Below are 20,001 nucleotides of genomic sequence, written 5' to 3'. Positions count from 1 at the left end.
TTTGCTGTTGTGTCAATTAGTATTTTTGAGGGTACATGGTGTAGTAGCTAAGAGTGTGGATCCTGAAGGCAGAGGCCTTATGACCTTGGGCAGGCTTTTAAGCCCTCTGTGCCTCAGTTGCAAAAGAAAGGGCTGATGATCTGATTCTGTAAAAACTACAGCCTAGAAAACGCTATGAGGCAGTTCCACTCTGTAACATATGGGGTCACCATGAGTTGGAATAGTCTCGACGGCAACAGGTTTGAAATATTTGGTTTTATAGACTAACTATTCAGTGCTTAGGAGCCCTGGTGGCACATCAGTTAAGTGCTCGGCTGCTAGCATAAATGGCGGTGGTTCGAACGCACCAGCCTCTCCTCGGGAGAAAGATGTGGCCGTCTGCTTCCGTCAAGATTTACAACCTTGGAAACCCTATGCGGCAGTTCTGCTCTGTCCAGTAGGGTCGCTATGAGTTGGAATGAACTCGATGGCAGTGGAATTTTTTTTTTTTTTTTTTTTTTTGGTGCCTCAGTCCCTGTCTTTAAAATGGAAATAATTATAGTGCCTCAGTCCCTGTCTTTAAAATGGAAATAATTATAGTGCCTATCTTATAGTTGTCAGAATAAATGAATTAATATATGTGAAGTGCTTAGAAAAGTGTCTTTCATGTGGTGGGTGGTATGTGTTAGCTATTATTATTGTTATCATCAATGGTAGTTGTAGTCTTAACATAGTTTATATGATTTTGCTGCTTTGCTTCGATCTGCTTTAGTCTTTCTCTCCCTTTTTCAAATTAACACTTACATAGTCACTAGTCAAGCCTTAACTCAGGGCATAAGTGTTTGAATCCCCTAGAACAAAGGCTTTCCTGCTACTGACTGAGGAGGGTTGACAGTTTAGTAGTCATAGCACTTAAGTGTGTTATTTCAAGTTAAACATAACTAAAACAGTGATTTTGATTTTTATTAAAATACAGTGCCAGCAATTGTAACCTTTAAACTCAATAATTAGATCAATCAGTTTTGCATTCATGGGTATTGCATGAAATAAGAACTAAGATACAGTGAATAGCCTACTGTAATTTTCCTGAAAAACAGGTTCAATTCAGGATTTTTTTTTTTTAACTTTGGAGGTGCCAAGTAGTATTATTTAACAGCATTCAGCCAGTTTGTAAAAATGGTTGGACAGTTTCTTAAAACGGGCAATTACATATTTTCTTTTTGCTTTTGAATGGGATTTTGGTCCCTTTGGCTTTCCAGATTTTCTTATGAGGAAATATACTTGTGCAATTTAGATTGGGTGTTAATAAATGTATGATACAGACTAACATTGTAAGGAAGATTTCTCTCTTATTTTTTTATTTCAACAGTTTTACATTTTGTGTTATTTAATCTTATTGTTTTGTTTACTTGCAGAGATTTCGCACAAAAACTGGCTAGTGCTCTAGCACATAATCCCAACTCAGGACTCCACACGATTAACCTTGCTGGCAACCCACTAGAGGATAGAGGTACTGTAGCATTCACATTAGCATCAATGCCAGAATTGTAAAAGGATTAGGGAATTTTAATTTAGCCATGCCTCAATAGTGGTGTCAAGCTAGGTTGTAATCATGTAATAAATGCCGTTGATGCTCTTGTTGGCTTCTAGTCCTTTCCTCCCTTTCCTGAAAATATTCGTGCTGAAACTTTATTATCTGATTAACATTTTTAGAAGTGATACAAAAGGAGGTGAGGATATCATGTTTTAAATAATCATATTAGTTATCTATTTTTGTGTAAAAATTGCCACAAATTTAGTAGCTTAAAACAACACAAAGTTGTCATCTCACAGTTTCCTGGGCCAGGAGTCTGGATTCGTTTAGGTGGGTTCTCTGCTCAGGGTCTTACCAGTTTGAAATCAAGTTGTCACCTGGGGCTGTGATCTCATCTGTTGCTGGAGGTCCTCTTCAAGCTTACTAGTTGTTGGTGGAATTTATTGCTTTGGGGCTAACAGACTGAGGCCCCATTTTCTTGCTAGCTATCAGCTAGGGATCACTCTGGCTCCTAGAGGCGCTGAACTCAGGTCCTTGCCAAGTGGCCCTCTCCTCTCAAAAAACGGCGGTTTGCTTCATCTTTGAGACCAGGAAGAGTTTATCTCTCTTTACCTTTTTAAAAAAGGGCTCACCTGACTAGGTCAGGCCTACCCCACACACACCAGACAGTGTCCCTTTTGATTAACCCAAAGTCAACTGATTAATAACCTCATTATAGGAGTGATAGCCTATCATATTCACTGGTCCCATTCACATTCAAGGGAATTGTACAGGACGTGTACAGCGGGGGCAGGAATCTTGGGGACCATCTTAGAATTCTGCCTACCACAAATATCTTTTAATATTTAACAAGATTCGAATGTGATAATAGGGAGAGGTTGAAAGGACTGGAGTTCATGATGAGGCAGAAGAAAGTTTCATTAAAAGTGCTTGCATGGCTAGAGGGAAGATTCAGTAGGTTTAGAAAGTGAAACTTGAGAATTTGAATTCTCATTACTACCGCATTGATGGATGAGACTTCAGAAATAGCTTTCTCTCTCGAAGGAATATTTTATTTTCATTGTCTGTTGCAAATATTTTCCAGCTTTGTTGAATAAGGGCCTTTCATCTGTCAATGTTATGTATTTGATGAGGATTAATTATTAAACTGAACTGAAGATTCTGATATAGACACTCAGTTTTGCTTTTTGTTCCTGATATGAACATTGTTCTGTGTCGAAAAAGATACCCATGTGGTATTCAAGCAAAAATCTCAAGGGTAACTTTGAAGCATCTAGATAGAGAAGTGAAAGTAAAGGACGGTTGTAATTGAATTAGAAAACTAGATCACATGGAAAGCATCCTCATAGGAAAAACTAAAGCTGATAATAATTGATACCTGCCCCTGGAATTGGAGTAGTCCCTGGGTGGGGAAAATGATTAATGATCTCTGCTGCTAAATGAAAGGTTGGTGGTTGAGTCTACCACCCAGCGGTGCCTGGGAAGAAAGGCCTGGTTATCTACTTCTGAAAAAGCAGCCATTGAAAATCCTATGGAGCACACTTCAACTCTGACACACACATGTGGTCACTTTGAGTTAGAATTGATTCACTGGCAACTGGTTTATCCTTGGAATTGGAGTTTTTATGGGGTATAATAATTTCTTTAGGAAAAACAAATGCTCTTTCTATTAGTGAAATTCTAGAGAGGTGAATATGAACAAAGGGGAAACGGTACACAAGAGGGCTTGTTTTATACACAAGAGGGCTGTTTTGGTTTAGCTTGTAAGATGGACAGGACACAACCGTTATTTATCTACCGATGGAATGGGATCAGTAGAGAGAGGTAGTTGTTGGAGGCAGGTCCTTAAGAAGGTGAAATCCAGAGGGCAGGCAAACCAGGAAGGGGCACTTCTCAGTCATTTAAAAAAAAAAAGAAAAAATCCTGTTGACTCAGGTCAGACCCATGGCAACCTCATGTGTGTTACAGAGTAGAACTGCTCCATAGGGTTTTCGTGGCTGTAATCTTTATGAAGAATGCAGCATCAGGATTGGAGGAAGACTCATTAACAACCTGCGATATGCAGATAACACAACCTTGCTTGCCGAAAGTCAAGAGGAGTTGAAGCACTTACTGAAGATCAAAGACTACAGCCTTCAGTAGGGACCACACCTCAGCATAAAGAAAATGAAAATCCTCACAACTGGACCAAAAAGCAACATCTTGATAAATGGAGAAATATTGAAGTTGTCAAGAATTTCATTTTACTTGGATTCACAATCAATGCCCATGGAAGTAGCAGTCAAGAAATCAAATGAGGTATTGCATTGGGCAAATCTGCTCCAGAAGATCTCTTTAAAATGTTGAAAAGCAAAGATGTCACTCTGAGGACATGGTACACCTGACCACCAAGCCATGGTAATTTCAGTCACCTCATATGCATGCAAAAACTGGACAATGAACAAGGAAGACTAAAGAATTGGTGCATTTGAATTATGGTGTTGGTGAAGAATATTGAATATACTATGGGCTGCCAGAAGAACAAACTAATCTGTCTTCGAAGAAGTCCAGCCAGAATGCTCCTTAGAGGTCAGGATGGTGAGTCTTCATCTCACATACTTTGGACATGTTATCAGGAGGGTCCAAACCCTCTAGAACGATATCATGCTTGGTAAAATAGCGGGTCAGTGAAAAAGAGGAAGATCCTCAACCAGATGGATTGATAATGGTGGCTGCAGCAGTGGGCTCAAACACAGTAACAATTGTGAGAATGGTGCAGGATTGGGCAACATTGTGTTCTGTTACACATAAGGCCACTACGAGTTGGAACTGACTTGATGGTAGCTAACATCAACAATAACAACAAGAATTTTTATGGAAGGAGATCACCAGGCCTTTCTTCTGTGGTGCCACTGCGTGGGTTTGAACTGCCAATCTTTTTTTTTTTTAAAGTAATTTTATTGTCGTAAACTATATATTACAAAAATTTTTACTATTTTAACCATTTTTTTTGGTGATTATACATGTTTTTATTTTTTCCTTTTTTTAAATTATACTTTAGATGAAGGTTTACAGAATAAAATAGTTTCTCATTAAACAGTACACATATTATTTTATGACAAGGGTTAACAACCCCACAACATGTCAACACTGCCCCTTCTCAACCTTGGGTTCCCTATTACCAGCTTTCCTGTCCCCTCCTGCCTTCTAGTCCTTGTCCCTGGACTGTTGTACCCCATTAGTCTCATTTAGTTTTATGGGGCTGTCTAATCTTTGGTTAACAGTAAACCTCGGGAGTGACTTCATTACCGAGCTTAGAAGGTGTCCGGGGGCCATACTCTCAGGTTTCTCCAGTCTCTGTCAGGCCAGTAAGTCTGGTCTTTTTTTGTGAGTTTGAATTTTGTTCTACATTTTTCTCTAGCTCTGTCCAGGACCCTCTGTCGTGATCCCAGTCAGAGCAGTCAGTGGTAGTAGCCGGGCACCATCTAGTAGTACTTGACGCAGTCTGGTAGAGGCCGTGGTAGTTGTGGTCCATTAGTCCTTTGGACTAATCTTTCCCTTATATCTAGTTTTTCTTCATTTTCCCTTGCTTCTGAAGGGGTGAGACCAGTAGAATATCTTAGATGGCTGTTCACAGGCTTTTAAGACCCCCGACGCTGCTCACCAAGGTAGAATGTAGAACATTTTCTTTATAAACTATGTTATGCCAATTGAGCTAGATGTTCCCCAAGACGATGGTCGCACAGCCCTCTGCCCAGCAATTCAGTCCCTCAGGGAATTTGGATGTCTGTATGGAGCTTCCATGACCTTTCCTTGTACAAGTTGTGCTGGCTTCCCCAGTACTGTAGAACCGCTAATCTTTAGGTTGGTCGTCCAGCACAAACTGTTTGTGCCACCCAGGGACCTTTTCCTTAGTCATTAGGGGAATGCAAACTAAAATTACAATGAGGTGCTATTTCATACCCAGAAGAATGGCTATAATCAAACTGGGTGTCATGGTTTGAATTATGTCCCCCCAAAAATGTGTGTATCAGTTTGGCTAGGCCATGATTCCTGGTACTGTGTGATTTTCCTGTATGTTGTAAATCCTGCCTCTATGATGTTAATGAGGGAGGATGGGTGGCAGTTGTGTTAGTAAGGCAGGACCTGATCTACAAGACTGGATTGTGTCCTGAAGCAATCTCTTGAGATATAAAAGACAGAAGTGAGCAGTGAGACAGAGGGACCTCATACTATCAAGAAAGCAGTGCCAGGAGCAGAGCACGTCCTTTGGACCGGGGTGCCTGTGCTGAGAAGCTCCTAGTCTGGGGGAACACTGAAGAGAAGAAGGCCAACAGAGAGAAAAAGACTTCCTCTGGAGCTGATGCCCTGAATTTGGACTTCTAGCCTACTTTGACTATGAGGAAATAAACTTCTCTTCATTAAAACCGTCCACTTGTGGTATTTCTGTTACTGCAGCACTAGATGACTAAGACACTCAGTGTTGGCAAGGATGTTGAGAAACCAGACCCTCTGACGTTGCTGCTGGGAATGTAAAATGATTCAGCCACTTTGACAATGTTGACATTGGTGAGACAATTTCTTACAATGTTAACTACAAATTTGCCGTTTTGTTGTTAACTACTGTAGAGTCAGCCCTTGACTCATGGCAACCCCATGTATTAAAGTTTAGAACTTGTCCATAGGGTTTTCTTGGCTGTAATCTTTACGGAAGCAGTTTGCCAGGCCTTTCTTCTGTGGAGCTGCTGGGTGGGTTTGAACTATCAACCTTCAGGTTAGCAGCCTATCCCAAACTGCTTGCACCATCCAGGTGACTTCAAATTTGCCATATGACCCAGCAATTCCACTCCAACATATTGCCCAAGAGAAATGAAACATATTTCCACAAAAAGTCTTGCACATCAATGTAAAGTAGCCTTATTCATAATAGTCAAAAAGTAAATAAGCCCAAATGTCCATCAACTGAGGAATGGATACACATAATATGATACATACATACAACCGAATACTACTCAGCAATAAAAGGGAAGCAATTCCGATACATGCTACAACATGGATAAACCTCAAAAACGTTGTGCTAAGTGAAAGAGGCCATATCCAAAAGACCACACATTGTTGGAGTTTGGGGCTCTGGGAGGAAAGAATGAATCTGAGGCCCTTCCTATTCTTTCCTCTTGTGTACGTCATGTACTCTGAGGTATGGCCACACTGGGCAACCTGCTACCTCAGGTGTGGTTGCTTCTATCAGGCCCTCACCTCTGAGTTCCTGTAACCCTCATGCTTAAATTTCTATAATAGCACTTACCTCATTCTGCCTGCATTATAATTAAACATGACCATCTCTCCCCACTCCTCTCCAGATTACTTCCTCTCAAACCCACTCCTGACCTTCCTTTCTCCTCTCCCCTCCAAAGACACACAACATCTAGTATAAGACCTTGTACGTAGTCAATAAATATTTTCTTAAATTGAGTTTGATGTAACTTAATCTTAGTTTCTTCTGTAGTTTTAAACTTGCACTTAAAAGCCATGATGAAATTCATGGAGTTTTTTTTTTTTTTTTTTTAAATGGAGTCAGGACATGTGTTCAGAGATGGCATTTCTCTACCTTTTTTTCCCCACATTCCTACCTGTGAGACTTGCTGTTGTAGGTCCTCTCATCCACCTACAGCCACTCTTGGGTGTTTTAATCATTTAATTCTTAGCCTCTTGTATCCATACTGACTCTCCAGGGTGGTTTCTGCTTACATAACCCTCAGGTTTTGACACTTCTAAAATATTTTCTCAGGCCAAGGCTTTCCTCTTCTCTGCCCCTTCTAAATTCTTCATTGCTGTATTTGGCATTGCCCTTGGACAGCTGTCAACTCCAGTACTTCCCACCTTTCTTCACTTTTGGGTCTGAGCCTCCTGAACACAAATTCCTTATAGATCCTTTATCTTCTGGCAAAATATCTGAAGATGAGCAGTAGCTTTTCTGCTCATGGATGGAAACTTTTCAATAAATCTAAGTATAAAATAGTTATTGAAACTTTAGGGAAAATCTTAATTTTTGTTTCTGAGGCTCTCAGTGACAGTATTTTATGTGTGAAAACAATAAGAAGCATGGGGAGGACTTTGTAATGAAATTGTAGAGTGTATAAACCCAACCAGAGAAGGAAACTCAAGGAAACACAAGCAAATTGGGTCTTTGCACAATTCCAAGCAATTTAAACACCAAATGGAATTTGAGTCTGTACCTGAACCGTCCACTCAGGGACTTATTTGGGAACTCTCAGAGAGAAAGTTTGGCACCTTGCTTTGGATATGAATGTTGATGCAGCAAGCTCCTGTTATTTACAGCTCAGTTTCCTTGTCATACTGATATATAAAGGACACACGTGCAGCCTTCTCATTGTTAAGGGGCTCACTGTAAAGGAGGTTAAAGTATGATTTGGTAAGCAGAGGTACAGTGTGTAGGAGTAATACTTGAAACACTGGATGCTATGCTTTCTCTCTGGAAGAGCCACATAGCGCAGTGAACAGGAGATGCACATGTGCCAGCTGTTCCTATCCTGGCTCCAGGGTCTACCTGTTCACCAGCTTGCTCTTGGCCCTCTTCTAACCTACTCTCTTTTCAGATTGTGGATCAAGACCATTAACAGGTCATGAAATCATTTTAATAGGGTATGACAAACATTAAAAAAGAAAAAAAAAAAAAAACGGAATAAAATAGAAAATATCCGAGTGCTTTATTTAGGGAAACTTTGGTCTTAGTTATGTATTTGTTATATATTTGCATTAGTGTATATATTTGTTTTTGTATGTGATTCCTGTATTGTGATGTCAAAAGTATTTGTTTACCTGGGTCGTGTAAAAAAGGCTTGAAAATCCCTCTCTAGCTGGGCTTCATTAACACAGTTCTGTGGTCAGTACTGGGTTTCTGATCCAGGGTATTCTTGACTATCACCATGTGATGAACTGTTTGGATATGACTCTACTTCTTCCAGCAGAATTGAGTATTTTCAGAGACTGTAGCTTTTCTCTTTCTGCTTATTTTGTACTCTTTATTTCCCTAAGTGTTACAAACTCCAGTTCCATTCTTCCTAGTTATCCTTCCCAGTTACCCTGGTTTATGATCTCAGCCTCATCAGGAAGATTTGTCCTTTCTCCTTTCCCTCACAGTATCCCAAATTTTATTATGTCCCTCCTCCTTGTTTGAAAAGATGACTTAGAATCTTCTGTTAGTGTGTTTTTCTTTTGGAAATAGTGACCTGAAGTATTGTAGTATTTTTTTCCTGACCATCTGGTGATTTGATCTTCTAAATAAGAAAAGAGGAATAGATTCTAGAATAGCCGTTACATTTTTGGTGCTCTAAATTTTTCATATTTCTTGGTGTATATCAGAAGGTTCTTGAGTCAAAATATATGCGTTCCATTCTGGACTCCACCACTTTCTACCTCAGTTTCCTTGGATAGGTTACCTAACTGCTCCGTGGCTAAGTTTCCTTCGCTTTAAAAAGCCAAACCTGTTGCCTTCAAGTTGACTGCGACTCATAGCAACCCTGCAGGACAGAGTAGAACTGTCCCTAGTGTTTCCAAGACTAATCTTTATGGAAGCAAACTGCCACATCGTTCTCCCAGGGAGTGGCTGTTGGGTTTAAACCACCAACCTCAACTTTAAAATGGATAATAATAGTACCTACCACATAAACACATTCTAAGGATTAAGTGAAATAATATACATACAAGGATAAGAATAGTCTGTCACGTAACTCTGCACTCAGTACATGTTAGCTCTTATTTCCTCCTATGAAGTTAAATAGTACAAGTGTTGTTGTTTCCGTTTCATGGATGAGGACTTGGGCAAAGGTTGCAGAATGGTACCTAATACCAATTATTCAGATTCCTTTCTAGGATTTCCTGAATAATCAATCAATCATTTCAATCAGTCTCTCCTACTACGGTTTGTGATTTTCTGATTTGACTATCTAGATTTCATTTGGAAGTGGAAGGAGCCAATTTCGTGTGTGCTATTTGAAAAACATTAGCTTAGTCCATAGTCTATCAGTAATTTTTGTAAATAAATATTTAAAGATGCCAGTTTTCTGTGTGATAGATATAAAACAGAAAGTACTTTCTTTAGATTCATGATTTTAGCCACTCTGAACTGGTGTTTTTATGGTTACACATGGGAAAACAGTATCATTAAAAACTGTACAGATTTAGATTTTAGGCCATTTTATGTCAAGTGTGTTGACTCCATTTTTTTCAATATCTTTTCATTTCACTTCTATATTTCTGATCCTTGATGCTCCTTCTTCCGGCCTTATTTTTTGAAATAGAAATACCTCATTGTATTTTATTTGTTTATTCCCTTCTTTCTCTTTGTGTTTCTGAACTGTTCATGGAAGCTCTGGGAATTGGTGGAAATCTAAAATTTTTAACTGATCTGTGTTGATTTGACATCTACAATGTCTAAATCTATATGCTTTCTAACAGATAAAGAGGCCTTTTGTTTTCCCGTATCATGCTGTTAGAACTCTGCAGGCAGAATGTTGTTAAATTATTAATTTTGATGCCTCAGATTAACAAGGATCTAATTTAAAACTTTTTGCCTACTATCCAAGAGTTAAAATTTTAGATGGTATTATCATAGGTTTTTAAGTACATACATGATTAATGGGTTAAATCAGCAGTGTCAAATTTAATTTACTATGTTTGTAAGTTAATAGCATCAGATGGCAAATTATAACACTAAACATTTTATTATTACTTTTTTTTATTAGGCAAAAATATTTAGAAGCTGAGAGAGCTATAATAGTTTCATTTTGAAGGGAGCTGTAAAAATTTGACCATTTTTTCCTTCTAAATTTGACATGTACTAAAATAAAATCACAAGAAGAGTAATCCGTCTAGTAAAGTCTCCAAATGAAAGCTCTTAGTGATAAATTTTATTTTTCACTATGTTTTGAAGGCTATGTTTTGCTTTATTTTGGGGGGAGAGAATTAAATAGTGGGTTTTGGCCAAAAGTTGAGAAGTCGTCTTTGTTTTTTTGTTGTGAGGAAATCTTTTCTTGCTGATCAGTTTCCTCTGTGGCACCATTGAGTAAGCAGCTTCAGAAAGTTCCAGACCCCCAGTTGTTGTCAGGTCATTTCTGACCCATGGCACCCCCATGTGTGTCAGAGTACAACTATGCTCCACAGGGTTTTCACTAGTTGATTTTTTGGAAGTAGATTACCAGGACTTTTGCGACGCCTCTGGGTGAACTCAAACTTCCAACCTTTCAATTAGCAGCCGAGCGTGTTAACTGTTTGCACCACGCAGCCAGGGACCCCTCAGAAAATACAAGGCACGTTAATTTTTTTTTCTACTCTAAGAGTTTGGCTGCCACCCACCCTTAATTTATTCATGTTGCCAAAGGTGCCGGGTCATCCATCTTAAATTCTTTGTTACTCATTTCTGAATTTTGCCTAAGTGAAGGTTCCTTTGCAAAACGACTTGTTACCTTTTCAAAAATTAAGTAGCCAATCTCTCAACTTTCTCTTTTTCAGGATAAATATATCACGTTTCTCCTGTCTCCTAAATGGCTATATTTATAAATCATCTTTCTTCTCTTTGTTGTTGACATCTACCTTTTTGAGTTCTTCAGTGTATAATTCTCCTGTCTGTGAATAGACCTTCACCAAGAGGCTGTCCTCCATATCATGACAAGTTCTGTATAAGAGCCCAGAGTTACCGTAGAGAGTCAGTCTGTCCAATCAAACACTCAGGTTTGCAGGTACTACGACCACTGAACTAATGGGTCCTTCTCATGAAGTGTGTGTGGTCATGCCTTCTTGAGGAATATTTTTTATGTGCCTGGTAATTTTTACGTTATAACAGCTAACGTTTATTGAGCATTTACTGTGTGTCAGGCATTGTGTTAAGGACTTTTCGTGCATTATCTCATTTAACCCTAACCCTCCACTGCCAGCTGTCAGTTTGTAATACTGTGGTAGTTTGCATATTGCTGTGATGCTGGAAGCTATGACATCATTATTTCAAATACCAGCAGAGTCATCCATAGTGGATAGGTTTCAGTGGAACTTCCAGAATAAGCCAGACTAGGAAGAAAGGCCTGGTGATCTACTTCTGAAAATTAGCCAATGAAAATCCGATGGATCACAACATAATATTGTCCTATATAGTGCTGGAAGATGAGCCCCCTAGGTTGAAAGGCACACAAAATACACAGTGGCCGCAAGAATGGACTCAAACATGCCAATGATTGTGAAGATGGTGCAGGACCAGGCGATGTTTTGTTATATTGTACATGGAGTCACCGTCAGTTGGAGTCAACTTGATGGCAACTAACAACAACAAATTATTACTACTATTTTGCAGGTGACTCAACAACATAACTTTAGTGCTATTATTCTTCGGAATAAATGGATGCAGACTTAGTAAATTTTCCTAGGTCACACAGACTAATTTGAACCAAACTATGTCTTATTTTTGAGCCCTGGTAGTGTAGTCATTAAGAGCTCAGCTGCTAACCAAAAGATTAGCAGTTCGAATCCACTAGCTGTTCCTTGGAAACCCTATGGGGCAATTCTACTCTGTCCTTTATGGTCACTATGAGTCAGAATCAACTTGACAGCAACAGGTTTGGTTTGGTATCTTATTTTAGAGTTTGTGTTCTCACGAACAATGTGTACTATACCCCAAAGTAAAGATTATATGGAAAATAGAATATATGAAGTATGTATGAAGCATTCCTATAAACAAGAATTTCATATTCTAGAAATAAAAATATGCTACCTTTATTTATTGTATTTTATTTAGTCATAAAATGGTTTATTTAAAGAGTTTCTACCCTGACACCATTAGATACTTATTCGTACTCTAGTTTATATCCCAAGGAGGAAGAGAAAATTCCATAGATCAATTTAGTTCTCTCATATTCTTTTTAAATGAACAATTCTGAACCCCAGTTATACCTTTCATTCTATTAGCACTTAGCAAGGGTGTTGCTTTAAAGAAGAAATACATTTAAACATTTGGATACCTGAGAACATTAAAAAAAAATTTTATCAAGACAGAAACAAGCAGACTTATTTTGGATATTTTTACAAAAAAAGAACTCCCACCACGTTAGCAGTCTTACTACCATCAAGACCTATAATCTCTTATATTTTCTGAAAATTTTATCAAGAGCAGTAATTCATCACAACCTCTTCTTCTAGGATATAAAACCACATTTTAAATCAAATAGGCTCTTAAGTGAAATAATATACATACAAGGATAAGAACACTCTCTTTTGTCTACCTTCCTTTTTAAATAAAAATAGTTCATGATTTAGGAATGAACATGTGGGTAGGAGTCACCTGTGTTGTATAATAATTGTTTCCCTCTGGTCTTGGGTTTGGTGATAGGCGTTTTCAGTTTTATGTGGCGTTTATAGGCGTGTGTGACACACACACAAAAGTAGTAAAAGTTAAAATTGTCATCTTCTGAAAGAATAAAGCAAAATATATGCTATATATTGGAGCCCTGGTGGTGCAGTGGTTAAAGCACTTGGCTGCCAACCTCTTGTTTGGCAGTTCTAACCCACCAGCTACTCTGAGGGAGAAAGATGTGGCAGTCGGCTCCGGTAAAGATTTTACAGCCTTGGGAACCCTATGGGGCAGTTCTACTCTGTCTTATATGGTTCCTATGAGTCGGAATCGGCTCAATAATAGTGGGTTTGGTTTTTTTGGTTTTATGCTATATATGTATATATGTGCATATATATATATATGGGGAGACAGAATTGTCTGTGTCATGAGCGGTCAATGATAATACCTATCAAAATTTAAAAGTGGGAATGTGGTATTCTGGTATTCTTTCCTCTTCCATACCTAATTTTTAAAAGTAAACTTTTTCATTGAAGTACAATGTGCATTCATAAAAGTCTACAAATCCCAAGTTTACTTCTTGATGAATTTTTACAAAGTGAACACTCCTGCGTAACCACTACCAAGATCAAGAAATGGAGCATTTACCAATACCCCAAAGGCCTCCTTTGTGGTTCTTCCCAGTGATCACCACCCCTGCCCTCTGACTGCCTCCCCACCCCTCAACGATAACTGCTGTTCTGTCTTCGGAGCCCTGGTAGTGCAGTGGTTAAGTGTTCTGCTGCTAACCAAAAGGTCAGCAGTTTGAATCCACCAGCCGCTCCTTGGAAACCCTATGGGGCAGTTCTACTCTGTCCTGTAGGGTTGCTATGAGTTGAATTGACTCAACAGCAATGGATTTGGTTTTTTTTGGTTTAGTATTCTGACTTCTGTCATGATAGATTCGTTTTGCCTATTCTTGAAATTTATAAATATTGAACTAGTATGTACACTTTTATATTTGATTTATTTTGTTTCTCTTTATGGAGAATTTAATAATTTAATAAAAAATTTAACAATTTATTTTCTTGAACTGATAGAGGACTATTAAGATTAAATAGTTTTTCTCATATCACTATAAAATGGTGGTGGTAGTGTCAGACCTCTAACTTTACAAGGGGATGGAGAATCAAGTTCAGTATAAAGCTGATCCCTATGAGGAAGGGATCAGACATATTTCCAGTCTCCAACCCTTTTCGCCAATTCTGACATCAGCCATTCCTCCCGTGGCACTACTTGTCTTCCGCATTTGATAATCTGTTGCAATAACCAAACAACTCACGGACCGTATGGACCATACTTACAGTTAAGTGTTTTATTAAGGAACAGGGTTCAACTCGGGATCAGGATCAGGAAGCACGTAGGCAAAGTCTCCCTTCTTCAGTGTAGGACAGCCCTCTCAGCTTCTTTCTGTCATGCAGGCCTCCTCTTGTCCCCACCTCCCCAGGACAGGTTCTTCCTGCTCCCCTCCAAAACAAGCTTCCCCCCTCCCCCCCACCCCAAGGACAGGCTCCTCTTGGCCCTGCTGTCTGTCACCACTGGCTCTGTCACTAGGCCCTGTCAGGCCTGTGGCATCTTCAGTGTTACAGCCCTTGACCCGTGTCACAGCTCTTTTAGGAGGTACTTTGCCTCCTCTCTCCTGTCTCTCTCTCTCTCTCTGCTGCTTCTTTCTTCCCTCTGTTTCTCTTCTGCTTTTTTCTGTTTCCAAAAAAATGTCTGTGGGACTGGCTGCTTAAATACACAAATCCCTTGTCAATTTCAAGGCATAGCACTCCCTCCAGGGCCACAAACTGACCCATTCCTGCTCTGGAGGCCAAAGACACTTCATTTGTAGAGTAGGCTACAACTTATCTCATTTGCATAGTCTATTGACCAATCCCTGCAAGACACATACCAATCACAGGGCAAAATGCAGACCAGGATCAGGCAAAAAGTTTCAAAACCAAGTTGTTTATAGCTTACCAGAAAATGTCAGTCAGCCTGGACAAAAGTAACAAACTCTCTGGGTTAGAAAGTAGGGCAAAGGTAACTCCTCAGGGTTTAGAGGAAGAATCTCTCAAGCTGTTTTCACAATGAACTAAGGCAAGAGACCACATTTCACCACAATCAGTTTTGGTAAGTTGTGCTTTCTGTAAGGAATTTTTTAAAAAAATTTTCTAAACTGACATGTTTTTTGATATGAAGATTTTTATTATACCTTCTAATTATATTTGCAATGTCCATAAGATCTCTACTGTCTTAGCTACTTAGAGCTGCTGTAACAGAAATACCACAAGTGGGTGCTTTAATGAATGGAAATTCATTTTCTCACAGTTTAAGAGGCTAAAAGTCCAAATTCAGGACGCCGGCTCTAGGGAAAGGCTTTTTCTCTTCGTGAACTCTGGGGGACCGTCCATGTCTCTTTTTAGCTTCTGTTTCTTGGTTCCTTGGTGATCTCATGTGGCATGGTATCTGTCTTTCCCTATCTTTGCTTTTTTGCTGCTTGCTTAATCTGTGCTTTTATATCTCAAAAGAGATTGAAGACATACCCTACACTAATAGTGCCTCATTAATATAACAGAGTAAACCCATTCTCAAATGGGGTTATAATGACAAGCATAGAGGGTAGGATTTATAACACATTTTTTTTGGGGGGGACACACAAAATTTAATCCATAATATTCCACTTTTTCATCCCCCCCAATTCATGTCCTTCCCACATGCAGGACGCATTCACCTCCTCACATCATTTCAAAATTCTTAAATCAACTCCAAGTCTGAAAACTCATCTTCTGAGTCATTTAAATCAAATATGGATGAGACTTTAGGTGTATTCGATTGTGGCACAAAATTCCTTTTCATCTGTAAACCTGTGAAATCTGAAATACAAATCACCTGCTTCCAAAGTACAATGGTAGAACAGACAAAGGTAGACATTTCTATTATAAATAGGAGAAATTGGTGGGAAAGAAGGAATAATGGGCACCAAGCAAGTCTAAAACCCAGCAGAATAAATTGAGTTAGCTCTCAAGGCTTGAAAACAACCCTCTGTTCTTCTGGACCATTTGGGCAGTGGTGCTGCCTTCTAAACTCCAGGTTTTGGCCATCTTCTCTGGATTCTGGGTGGAAGCCCCTTAGCCCTGGGCTTCAGCCCCACTTTCCAGGCCCACTGGGATGACAACTCTGCTCTTTTGGCTTTTGGTGGTTCCATTCTCCTCATCCATCAAGTGGTGACCCCATCCCCTTCGCCCTGGCAGGCTCTGTTCTCCTGCTGCTTGGCATGGCAGCTCTCCTGCTCAGCTTTGGGCATCAGCCCCATCCTTTTGGCCTTTGGGCATGGCAGCATCACACTCAACAACTGAGATAGTGGAGATCTTACTCTTTGAAACCTAGGAGACATTGGCTCTACCCTTTGAAACCTAAGAACCTGTGTCTCTACCTTTGATACCTGGAAGGTCCTGACTTCACCCTTTAAACTCCTTCCAGTAGTTCTGCTGATCTCCGAAACACTCCAGGGATGGTCTTTTTTTTCTTGGAGGACAGCAATTGTAGCTTCTTTGTCCTGTTTTCTGCCAGTAGACTTCCAAGAGGCAGTCAGCTTTCCTTTTTCTGGTCCTGTCTCCATTCCCTTCAGTCTTTGCTGATGAGTTTTCTGCTGTGGTAGCTGTTTAGATCCATCAGTCACAGGCTTAATTTCTTTAAGAAAAGATTGAGTAACTAAGTCCTTGGAGAGAGTTTTAAGGCACGTGTCCATAGTTTGTACAACAGAATTTTCCAAATCTTTAAGTTTGTTTGTTTGTTTTTTTAATTGTGCGTAGTTCATTTTTAAGTCCATCTCTTTCTTCTCGCATTTTACTTTAAGCGATGTGGAGAAACGACATGGTCCCTTTAAGATTTTGCTTAGAAATCGCCTCAGCTAAATATCCAAGTTCATCACTTACAAGTTCTACCTCCCACTAAACATTTGAACATAATTCAGACAAGCTCTTTGCCACTGCATAAAAAACATCACCTTCTCTCCAGTGTCCAATCACATGTTCATCATTTCTTTTTAAAGCCTCACCAGAAGCACATTTAACATCGACATGTCTCACAACATTCTGTTGATGACACCATATGTATTCTCTAAGATGACAGAGACACTCCATATGGCCCTCCTCACGTCTTTCTGAGCCTTTGACAGAATTACCTTTGATATCCATAATTCTACCAGTAGGCTCTTCAAGGCAAACTAGGCTTTTACTATTAGGCACCTTAAAATTCTTTCAGTCCCCCATTACCCAATTCCAAAACTACTTCCATATTTTAGGTATTTGTTAGAGCGGCACCCCACTTCCAGTACTAAATTCTTTCTTAGTTATCTGGTGCTCCTATAACAGAAATACCACAAATAGGTGGCTTTAACAAACAGAAATTTATTTTCCTACAGTTTAAGAGGGAGGCTAGAAGTCCAAATTCAGTGTGTGGGCTCTAGGGGAAGATTTTTCTCTCTGGGCTCTGGGGGAAAAGTTATTGTCTCTTTACAGCTTCTGTTTCTTGGTTCCTTGGAGATCACATGTGGCATAGCATCTGTCTTACCCCATCTGTGCTTTTTTGCTGCTTGCTTAATCTGCTCTTTTATAGCTCAAAAAGATCGATGCAAGACACACCCTACACTAATAGTGCTTCATTAACATAACAAAGAAAACCATTTCCAAATGGGACTGTAACCACAGATATATGGGTAGGATTTACAATACATATTCTTTGGAGACACAATTCAATACATAACATTTACTAATACCTCTTTTTTCATTTCTGATTTTGATAATTCAATCTTTCTCTCCTTCTCTCTGTCTCTTATTTAATCAGTTCTGTCTGTGCTGGGGTTTTTTAATTTTATTAGTCATTTTGAAGACCCAAAACCTATTGCTCTTGAGTTGGTTCCAACTTGTAGTGACCCTACAGGACAGAGAAGAATTGCCCCATAGAATTTCCAAGGAGCGCCTGTTGGATTCGAACAGCTGACCCTTTGGTTAGCAGCCTTAGCTCTTAACCACTACCAGGGTTTCCTTTGAAGACCAGCTTTATTAATTTTACTTATTTTTTGACTGCGTTCCATTTAGTTGATCTCTTCCTTTTTCTTTACTATTTTCTTCCTTCTGTTTGGGGGGGTGAATTTGCTGCTCCTTTTTAATCATCTTGAGATGGAAACTTTGATAATTAATTTTCAGTTTTCTTTTTTAATATATGCATTTATGACTATAGATTTTCCTTTAAGCATGGGTCACAAATTTTAATGTCATGGTTTTGTTATTTAATTCAAAATATTTTTAAAGTTTCATTGTGATATCTTATTGGTTTTGTTATTTGTTATTAAGAAATATTGCTTAAGTTCCAATTATTTGGTAATTTTCTAATTTTAAAAAAAAATTTCTATCTTAATTTCATTGCAGTGGTAGTCATTAGAGAACATACTCATATTTTGGCAATATTCTCTATATGATTTACAGTAGTTAGGAGCATACTCTGATTTTTTTGAGACTTGCTTTATGATTCAGCATATGGTCAGTTTTAGTAAGTGTTTCATGTACACTTTGAAAAAGTGTATTCTGCAGTTGTTGGGTATAATGTTATAAATATGTCAATTAAGTTGTTCTTCATTATAATCTTGAAATTTTCTATACTTTTTTTGGCAACTATTACAACTTTTTGAAATCTTCTAGATCTTTACTGAAGTTTTTATTTGTTTTATCAGTTACATAAAGATGTGTTAAAAAAGCTCCCACTATTATATATGTCTGTTTATATATGAGAGCTCTGGTGGCACAATGGTTAAGCGCTCAGCTGCTAACCAAAAGATTTGGAGTTTGAACCCACCCAGAGCCTTCGCTGGAGAGAAGACCTGGTGATTTGCTCCCATAAAGATTACAGCCAAGAAAACCCTATGGAGCAATTCTACTCCATCACATAGGGTCTCTATGAGTTGAAAATTGACTCAATAGCACCCAACAAAAACAACTACAGTTATATATGCATTTTCCTTTTATTGCTTTTAAGTTGTTCCTTCATAAATTTGGGACTATGTTATTGAGAGTGTACAGATTAGAATTATTATGTTGTTTTTGTTAGTTGCCATTGAATCATTTCTGTCTCATGGTGACCCCATGTGTGCAAAGTCAAACTGCTCATTAGGTTTTCAAGGCTGTGACCTTTCGGAAGCAGATCACCAGGCCTATCTTCTGAGTCACCTCTGAGTGGGTTTGAACAGCCAACCTTTCAGCTAGTAGTTGAGTCCTTAAGCATTTGCACCACCCAGGAACTCCTAGAATTGTTATATCTCTCCTGCATTTATTATTTATCTCTAGTAATCTTTATTTTAAGGAGCCCTGGTGATACAGTAGTTAAAACAATAGACTGCTAACTGAAGGATCAGGAGTTTGAAACCACCAGCCGCTCCGGAAGAGAAAGATATGGTAGTCTGCTTTTGTAGAGATTTACAGCCTTGGAAATCCTATGGGATCACTATGAGTCGGAATTGACTGGACTGCAGTGGGTGGGGAATCTTTATTTTTTTCCTGAAAATCTAATTCCAGCTTTCTTTTGGTTAGTGTTTGCATAATAAATCTTTTTCCTTGCTTTTACTCTCAGTTTTTCTGAGTACATATATTTGTAGGTTTACCTCATAAAAATAGCACAAGTTTTTTTTTTTTTTTTGGTTTGTTTTTTTTTTGTCTAGGTTCGTCACCTTTGACTTAGTTCATTGATTTATTTTGGTGAAAATCTACCCTATTTTTATTTGTCCCTTTGTTCTTTTTTCCCTCTCCCTTCTTGCCTTCTTTTGGATTAATCAAGTTTTTAAAATTATTCCATCTTTTCCCCTTCCCTCCATGAACTTGTTGGTTATTCATTCCTTTGCAAGTATGTATCAGCTAAATATTGACTTTGTTTAGAATTTACAATATGGATAAGTCTATTCAAATCTCTATAAATATTCAGATTAAAAAAACGTGTGGCCATAGACACATCCAAACCCCTGAGGGACTGAATTGCTGGGCGGAGGGCTGTGGGGACCATGGTCTCGGGGAACATCTAGCTCAATTGGCATGACACAGCTAATAAAGACAATGCTCTGCATTCTACCTTGGTGAGTAGT

General features: G+C 38.8%; 1 protein-coding gene across 1 annotated transcript in view; it reads left to right on the top strand.

Moving 5' to 3' along the window:
• The window catches only part of CARMIL1 (capping protein regulator and myosin 1 linker 1), a 439,497-nt gene that overhangs the window by 244,798 nt on the left and 174,698 nt on the right, over positions 1-20,001 (top strand). The window contains exon 11 of the mRNA XM_004383977.1: positions 1,395-1,489. Within this exon, the coding sequence (XP_004384034.1) occupies positions 1,395-1,489 (95 nt within the window). The remainder of the gene's footprint in view (positions 1-1,394; positions 1,490-20,001) is intronic.

Source organism: Trichechus manatus, unplaced genomic scaffold (assembly GCF_000243295.1).
Source record: "Trichechus manatus latirostris isolate Lorelei unplaced genomic scaffold, TriManLat1.0 scaffold00115, whole genome shotgun sequence".
Classification (NCBI taxonomy): Eukaryota; Metazoa; Chordata; class Mammalia; order Sirenia; family Trichechidae; genus Trichechus; species Trichechus manatus.
Note: the sequence above shows the minus strand (reverse complement) of the source record. Positions and strands in the feature narration are given on the sequence as shown.